Raw genomic sequence first — 9007 nt, forward strand, 5'->3', positions numbered from 1 at the left:
CAGTGACATATGGTGCTGTCAGCGTAGACTGGCATTAATGTAACTTTCTCCAAATCCAACCAGGTCGGCCTAGTGTTTCTTTTTTCACGCCCCACCGCACACACTCACACAATAGGAAACAATATTTAGCTAAACTTAAGGATTTGCCCTTTGTTCTTTGCTCATAAACATTATTTTAACTCTAGGTATGAGTACAGCATGTAAAAATGCTAAAGGAATTGGTGCAGCACCCGTTGGGTAGCCACTGCTAATCCTTTTGACTTGTGACGCACTTATTTTACTTGCATGGATTAAAATAAAGCATTTAGCACCCAGTGGTAGCACACTGCTACAAGGTATTAAATCATTGTCTCTTGTGAAGTTTAATTGGCTCCGATGCTCCGAAGATGCAGGTTGATTGGTGTTCTTCAGGGCACACATTGCACATTTTTGTACTAGCCCAATATGCACTTATTGAAGTGTAACTGAAGTGTATTGAAGTGCATGTATGTCTATTATACTAACTACGAAAGTCTTATACTCAAACAGTTATTATATAGTATACAGCATTAGTATTTAGCGTAGCGTGACAACATGCTGAGGTTGCATAAACACTAAATTGTGGAGGAAATGAGCACCTTTTACGTGGATTTTCACAGAACAGGAACTGAAAACGTATATTTCACGTAAATGGGAAGTCACTGATTTTAAAAATCGGTTACATGTCAATGACTTGTGAGTAACACAGCTTTCCCTTCTCTATAGATTGCCCTTATGTTGTTGGAGAACGGTGCAGACCCCAACGCCACCGACAAGTTGCAGTCCACTCCGCTTCACAGGGCATCAGCGAAAGGCAACTACCGCCTCATCCAGCTGCTTCTCAAACAGAGTGCCTCTACCAACATCCAGGACTCACAGGGCAACACAGCACTGTATGTCTGAACAAGTATTTGTTTAATGCAACACTATGGGTGCTGGCACAGACGTACAGTAGAGGTGGAATACTGTGGGCATAAACAAACACAAACCCTTAAAGGGTTAGTTCACCTAAATTAAACCTCATCATACTTTTTTATCATACATTTTTGACATACAAGGGCTGCTTTTATGGTCCCTGGGGACCTCAAGAATAAATGAAGAAACAACTGTTAAAGCAAAAAAGTTAACTTATTTCTTCTCAAAACATGATTATTAATGTCCTTAACATCATCTGATAATTTTGGGAAAGTTACAGAGAACTTTCATTTTGTGTAAAAGGAAAAAAAAGTTTGGCTTTGTCAGCGTTGAATTTGAGATATATCCGATTTTCACATCCACTCTAACACAGTGGAGGTGAATGGAATTTCGTATGCGTTACTTACGACATTGAAACCTAAAAGTTGTATTTACAGTTCTGCTTTTTTTTTTTTAATACCAGCCACCTGGCATGCGATGAGGAACGTGTGGAAGCAGCCAAGGTGCTGGTGGAACATGGGGCCAGCATCTACATTGAGAACAAGGAGGAGAAGACCCCCATCCAGTTAGCCAAAGGCGGTCTGGGCAACTTACTTCGTCGAATTGTGGAGGGGTGATGGCGTTACTGTGCTCCAGCTTGAATCCCCGCCATCGCAGAGTTACATAATGAGAATTCTCATCCAAATCATTCCTCCCAGAGCTGCCTGACACATTCAGATGTGTAGCAGGTGGAGGACGAGACAGTGCCAGGGAGAAAAGTTGGACTGTGTACTGCTTGTTCATCAGCCCCTCAGATGTGGCAGTTACACTGTTCAGACCTTAGATGTCTGGCTATCTCTTGCACCAAGTGCGGTCAGTCCAACACTGCTGCCTATTTTCTATGACGTTTGAATTGTTGCAGAAATGACTAAATAAAAATCAGCGTTCAACAAGCTAATAAAGTATTTTGGTGATGTATTTATTTGTTGCACAAGGGTGAACGGCCACCTGGCAAACGTAAGTCCACCACTTGCTCTGCTTTTGGTCTCCACCATCTGCTGACAAAAATCTTTGTCTCTTTAGCTGCTCTGCACTGTTCACCATCTAGGTCTGTAGGTAGTGTCTGGTGGATTTTTAGAGCTTTTTCTCACAAAACAGTTTGTGTCTTGTCTTTGTCTTGTTTTGAATTGATGAACCAGTACAGCTAAACAGCTTAAAGTCACCAGAAAGGTCCATAAAGCGGAGGGGAACTGCAGATTTGGGTGGTAATAGGTTCATTACAACGCCTGACCACTTTCACATCTTTGTTCATGTTTCATTTGATTATTGTAAAGAAAAAAAAAATCAGATACAGCCACTTTAAGCTCAAGTAGTCTTTCACATAGACAGTCACCTTTGATATAATGCTAAACAAAGTCAGTCCTGTATCAAATCACTTCAAATCTAACTAACTTTATTTTTTTAAAATCTTTCCTAAATGCAAGAATCCACATCGTCCTGCATCCCACACACTTTTTGTGTGTCTTACTGTCAATCTAGGCATCACTAAAACATCCTCTCATGTTCTTAATTACTTACAGGAAGCAGCAATCATGCTTCTGTCTGCATCCAAAAAAAACAAACAGAAAAAGATCAGAGCACATTATTCTCCTTAGTGTTTTTGGCAATTAATTTCTAAGATTTTGATCACTTTTGAATCATTTCTCAGTTTACCCTTTACTTTTGAAATTTCCCCATTGTGGGATAAATAAAGGAATATCTTATCTTATCTTATCTTATCTTTTCTAATTTCTGACCTGCTTACTTCAGCCTAAAATAAGTGTCTATATTAAAACATGTTCGCTGTTAACAGTGGTAGAACAAGTACTCTCATCAATTTAAGTTAAAGCAGCAATACCACAATCTCAACATGCTTCATTGCAAGTAAAACTATGCAAGTGTTCCCAACAAATTCTACTTAAAGAATAAATGCATGCATGATGCTGTGTTTTACATACAGGGCGTGCCTGCAGCAGGCAGTGCTGTTGATCATTTATCAACATTACGATCAAAAAGAAAGTCTTACTGTAAAACTGTTAAACCGTCAAACCTGGGGTTTCGTTGGGAAATACCCTCTTATGGTTTTTACATCCTAACTTTCCCACTGTCACGGAAGCGGTCAGCTGGGATGCGCACAACGTGGTGCGCAGTACCACCCCCGCTGCTTTCACTTCCTGGAAGCGAGGTCACGTCAGATAAACAGTTCCCTTTAATCATTGGATTCTGCTGTAGGCGGTGTCCACACCAGAGGCTTTGGACACTGGGGACCTGGCTGTAAGGTATTAAACGGTAATTATTGAAGTTTTGCGATGATGGTTTTATCAAGTAACTTTTTGACCTAACGTTATGTAGAACAGCTAAAGCTAACGTAGCTTAGCTAACGTTTGTAGCTAGCCCAGCGGTTGATTACATCGCAGTCCTGTTCACTAGCCTATCATTACAGGTAAAGAGCTCTGGCTGAAGTCCAAACCTACCATTTCTACACCTGACTGGTGATCGTACGTTTAGCTTTTTGCATTATTTCACTGTGACCACTGAGCTAATGCTGTTCGCGTTAAGTCAGCGAGGTGTCAACTGTCAGACAGAGGGACGAGCCAGGTGGGGGGGGGGCTGCTGTGTCGCTATTGTTGAACTCAAAACTGAATGAGCTTTCTGGAAATTGCGGGAGCGGTCGTTTCTGCTCAAACATTAATATATGCGAAGATAGTACGAGGGTAATGTCACTTGCTATCACATGGTTAAACGCCTCTGACGCCATGCAAGTTATTTCCAACTCGTGCGAAGCAGTTTAGACTGAGTCACATCCAGCGAGTATTTTTACCCAAGTCTGTCCCTTAAGCTTCTCTGCTGCTCTGGTGTGTTTCTTCAGAGAATACCGACAGGCGAGGCAGGTCAAAGATCACAAGCTGCTGCTCCCCTCAATAAAGTAAATACGCCGTCTTAAAGATATCAGAAGATCAGTGGATAGCAGTTTTAATCAGTGCTGATAATGAGCCTTATTCATCAATATGTGATGTTGTTTTCTGCTGTGGGATTCAGTTGTTCTAGTTTTTAGTTTAGTTTACTTTGTCTTGAAGCCTCCAAAACACAGTATGCTGAGGGAAACCAATACTGATCTTCCACTACATAAGTCCTTTGCTTTACCTCTTCTGGGCTCCACCGTTCATTTGAAATATATTAAATATAATATACAGCTGGGAATGCTGCACATGCACAAAAAAAAAAGTTAGGCTGCGTGATAACAATGCTGTGACAAATACCTTACAAGTTCCGCCCTGTGGGAAAATATGTATAAGTGGGTGTGAGATGTTCTTCTCATAATGTGTTACATCATAATTTCTATTGTTACTAATACACAGAATGTACCTTTGCCTACTAAAATGTGATGCCACACCTCCATAACGCTGATTTTTTCCTACATATTGTTTTAAACCTACTTGATTATCGGTGTATGCCCCACTGTCTGATACCATCCTTAAGGAGAGGTTGCCATTGCTTGTCCTTTGGCATAGTGTGTGTTGTTCTGCTGCACAGGGATACACCCTTTACCTGCTCAGTTTACTTAGCCTGTGTAGGCAATCCTGCATCTCCAGTGCCCATCCCTCACATGGAATATCCAATGTTCCCATGTGATTACAGTCTGGGTGCTTCTCTTAAAGGCACAGTTACCCTCTAACAGCCTAGATGTGCTGATCAACTCTTTGGTGCCCGACACAGAAATCCATTCAACCAGTGAATTGTCTTTGAGTTTTTTGACTACTTTGCGACCCTGTGAAATAGTTTTTAAGTGTGACGTAAGCCACTGGCTACTTTGATTACTTTTTTTCCAATGTTAAAATGTCAAGTGTAGCAAAGAATCGATTTCTCTGATGTTATTTGACCCTTTTGCGACATTTGCTTGACTTCAAAATGTACCTAAATCTAAAACCTACAACATACTGTCTTCTTTCTGTTTTATCTGCAGGCACTCTGTCCTCCAAGCTAGTCCACTCAGCAGTTTCCTGCTTGTTTCTATCATGTGTGATCCTGGACAAGACGGCAATTTGGAGACAGATCACTCTGAGGATTTTTCTCTGATGAACAGTCGCCTAGACTCATTCCGTGGCTCCAGCCTGGCCCAGCAGGTGTCAGCAGAAAGATTGGCCCGAGCCGGCTTCTACTTCACTGGCCATGCCGACCGTGTCCGCTGCTTCAGTTGTCAGAAGACTGTGGAAAACTGGTGCAAGGGAGACACACCTGTAGAGAGGCACAAGGAGGTGATTGTAATGAAAATAGAATGTGATTCGTTCGCTTTCATTCTTTTCTAAATATATTAATCATACATTCCTTGTTGTTACAGGTTTCCCCGTCATGTCGGTTTCTCAGCTGCACCCACCGCACCAGTTTTAACCCAATATCTGATGCCGCGCTGTCCAATGGTTCCGCTTACAATGAAGAAGCAGAGGACATGGAATATCGTTTGAGGACAGGAGAGGTGGTTGATGAGTCCACTTACCCGATGGCCCCTCACATGAGGAGAGAGCAGTCCCGGCTTCAGACCTTCTCATCTTGGCCCCCGACTGCTCCTGTGAGACCCCGAGACCTGGCCCAAGCCGGTCTCTACTACATGGGGGAGAGCGACCGGGTGCAGTGTTTCTGCTGTGGCGGCATGCTGGGCGGCTGGGAAGCAGGGGACACCGGCTGGGGAGAACATACCAAACATTTTCCCTTCTGCTTCTTCATCCTCGGGCACGATGTGGGCAACATCCCATTCCAGGGGAGCGCAGAGGAGGAGGAGGGGTGCGGTAGACGACATACAAACACCGTCTCTATGGGAAGTTTTGAGGAGAGGCTTGGCAGCTTAGCAGTCGTCCAGCACCCTGTTGACCACGAGAGGCTTGCCAGAGCTGGCTTCTACAGCACAGGTAGAGCACTGACGCCCCGCCAAGAGGGACATAGCCCTGCGACCAAAGAAACATTAAGCAACATTTCAAAACTTTGCGTGATTCGATAATCTCTGAAGTATTTGATCATAGCTACGAATGCAGATAAGTTTTGATTGTGCTCGTGTTTGCAGGGGAAGGAGACAGGGTGTTGTGTTTCCGCTGCGGTGGAGGTCTGAAAGGCTGGCAGCCTGAGGAGGATCCTTGGGAGGAACATGCCAAACACTATCCTGGGTAAGAAAAACCACGATGTTCCTTCTTCTTAACATACAGAATATATGTATGTACACACAACAATTGCTTTCTTTTTGCTGTGGCATGTGCTTTTGTTTTATAGCAATTATACCTCTGTTTGTTCTTTTTTAAATCAGTTGCAGCTTCCTGCTAGCAGAAAAAGGACAAGAATTTGTCAACAACATCCAGTTACAAGACCCACGAAGAAACAGAGCTGTAAGCATTCAGTGCTTTTATGTGCATTTTGACAGGGCCAAGTAATCAGATTTTGTCAACCTCATGGAAACAAAGAAATGGGATTTCCTTAATCAGGATAAGGACTTGCAGAAACAAATGATTTCCTGGCCTAACTAAAGTGTTGCTGTGACCGCAGTGTGTTGGGATAAGAGGAAATATCATCACTCATAGTGTGCGACCATGTATCCAAAATACTCCAATCCAAAACTTGGCTAAAACTGAAAGTGTAATACTGAACTTAATCATACTGAACTCTGTGTCAAATTTGGCAATATATCCACAGCAAGAAAAAGCTTAAAATGTACCAGTCTTTTGTTCGGGTATTGGGTTGGTGAGGAATCTGAATACAGACCGGCTGTAGGTAAATGTTTTACTGTTCTCCGGTTACTGCAGTGCATATAAAAGCATTCTCCATTTTCCTGCTTCAATACGATTTTTCTCTGTGACCTGGTTCCTTTTGTTCTCATAAACATAGTCTGATTCATCGCTTTCAGCCAAGGGTACGTTCCCGTTTTCTAAAACAGTCCTAAAACATTACTCCTAAAATCAAACATGGTCCAAAATCCATAGTCCTAGTCTTAAATTCATCTGAAGATAATGCGAGGCTTCATCATTCAGAATTAAATTCTAGTCTTTTTAGTCCCGGATTCCCTCTTTGTGTAACTATCCTTCTGCCATTGCCGTTGCAAGCAAACGCTGTCCTTGGAGCACAGAGGAAGGAAATCTTCTACATAAAAACCCGTTAGCTCTTAAAGATAACCACATATTACCTTCAGTTAAACAGCTGAATGGATTTTAAAATTAATGAGAATTGATTTTGTCCCCCATCTCTTACATCGAAATCTTTGTAAGAGGGGATCCGCTCTGCAGCCAGCGTGGACAAGACGAACAGTTACAGCTATCAATATCTCAACAGGCATTTGGGCATGTAAATGCTGTTAAAAGACAGACCTGAAAAACCCATCCTTTAACCGCAGTGATGCAGGCTAATGGCAAGTTCGTTTCAGGTCGCACAAACTGAAAAAGAATGCATACATGCTGTTAAACTGATAATATTCATGACCGCGGTGTTTGTTGTTCTCTGAATAAATATATCCTTTGGCTATGTTACCTGTAGTGATGCCCCTCAAGCTTTTGTTTTACTTTACTAATAACAGATCACGCTTGTTTTCAGACTTCAAGTCACCAGAATGGATTTTCAGGAGATAGGAATGGTAAACATTTTTATTTTTACTTTGACTAAGTTGTTTTTGAGCATTTTAAAGTCATTTAAAACATCCCCTGGACTTGGAGAAAATGATTTGTCGCTAATAAATTATAATAACTGAATAAAACATGTAGTTGTGTACACTGATGTCTCCTCTTTGCGTCCAGAGGTGCTACAGTCGGCCATGGCACAGAAGGCCATAGGGATGGGTTTGGAGCCCAGCGTGGTGGAAAAGACCACCCTGGAGAAAATCAGCAGGACAGGCTCAGGCTACTCCAGCCTGGAAGAACTCATGGAGGACTGTCTGAACAACACACCAGAGAGTGATGCTGCCAAGACACGGGAGCAAGGTACTGTCCCTCCTGCACGCCGAACCAGGTTCCATGTTTGGGGGAAAAAAAAATAAAAATACTGTTGTTAACTACGCAAAACAAAGCCTGAGCAGCAGTAATTTAAATATGAGCAAACACATTTTGATCTTTCTTCGTTTCCTCTTCCTTCCAGATGAGGACCCTCTGGAGAAACTACGGAAGCTGCAGAGGGAGAAACAGTGCAAAATATGTATGGACAGAGACATTTGTATCGTCTTCATTCCATGTGGACATCTGGTCACTTGTAAGGAGTGTTCAGAGTCACTCAACAAGTGTCCAATCTGCTGTGGAGCCATAACACAGAAGATCAAGACCTATATCGCTTAAGGGGATCACAAACTCATGCCAAACGTCAATGCTGCTTTCTTGCTATCTTGATAATTTGTATTTTAATATTAAGTGTAGATAGTCTGTAACATATCACACATATATATACCATTTTGTTTGTATGATCATCAGGAAGAAATAATGAGTAAATGACACAATAAAACACTATTTTCACAATCACTGAGATGGTACATAGCTGTTATTGAGAACAGATGATAATATAAATGGCTGGTGTAGATTTTCTAGGCCATTAATGAGTGCAGAAACATGTAAATACACAGTAATGGACAATTCTCATTTTGCAACACTCTCTTCCCAGAGGTGCCTTTCTCCAGGTTTTTGTATGCGTGTCTCATTTTGTTTTGTTTTGGACATTTGCTGCAGCTTGTGTAAACTTGACATGGGCTGTAATAGTAAGTTTCCTATGTGTCCCACTCATCTGTTTTGTCTGACGTACTTGGTGTTTTAGACTTGATTTTCTCTCTGTGTGCTGCTCTGTATAGAAACGGGTAGATCGGTAAATCCATCGAGAACTTGCTTCATCACTGACAAAATCACCTCTAGTATATGGCCTGTATTTCATGAGTGTGGTGTGAAATGATTTTACCATTCCATCATAAAGCCTGTTGTGTCTTCATGAGTGAATAAATTTTAACAATCTGACCTGAAATATGTTTTTCTTTAATTACTGTTGCTTCAACAACTGGTTGAATTTGGTGCTGAGACGACACCATTCGGCCTCATCACCCGCTTAGAAA

At 41.9% G+C, this 9007-nt stretch overlaps 2 protein-coding genes across 3 annotated transcripts in view; both read left to right on the forward strand.

The window, feature by feature from the left end:
- Window positions 1-1868, forward strand: part of psmd10 (proteasome 26S subunit, non-ATPase 10) — a 3264-nt gene extending 1396 nt beyond the window's left edge. Inside the window, exons 4-5 of the mRNA XM_070836936.1 lie at window positions 745-911; window positions 1397-1868. Coding sequence (XP_070693037.1) covers window positions 745-911; window positions 1397-1550 — 321 coding nt within the window. The 3' untranslated portion in view covers window positions 1551-1868. The remainder of the gene's footprint in view (window positions 1-744; window positions 912-1396) is intronic.
- A 1255-nt stretch (window positions 1869-3123) lies between these two features.
- Window positions 3124-8919, forward strand: xiap (X-linked inhibitor of apoptosis). 2 transcript variants are annotated; one of them, XM_070837235.1, is made up of 8 exons: window positions 3124-3240; window positions 4916-5207; window positions 5291-5855; window positions 6008-6107; window positions 6245-6323; window positions 7519-7558; window positions 7719-7901; window positions 8056-8919. In XM_070837235.1, the coding sequence occupies exons 2-8, from the start codon at window positions 4968-4970 to the stop codon at window positions 8247-8249; spliced, it is 1401 nt and encodes a 466-aa protein (XP_070693336.1). In that variant the 5' UTR covers window positions 3124-3240; window positions 4916-4967; the 3' UTR covers window positions 8250-8919. The 2 variants fall into 2 exon arrangements, with proteins under 2 accessions (XP_070693336.1, XP_070693337.1); XM_070837236.1 differs by having other exon boundaries at window positions 3130-3230.
- The last annotated feature ends 88 nt before the right edge of the window (window positions 8920-9007 follow it).

The sequence above is a fragment of the Pempheris klunzingeri genome, chromosome 9, assembly GCF_042242105.1.
Source record: "Pempheris klunzingeri isolate RE-2024b chromosome 9, fPemKlu1.hap1, whole genome shotgun sequence".
Classification (NCBI taxonomy): domain Eukaryota; kingdom Metazoa; phylum Chordata; class Actinopteri; order Acropomatiformes; family Pempheridae; genus Pempheris; species Pempheris klunzingeri.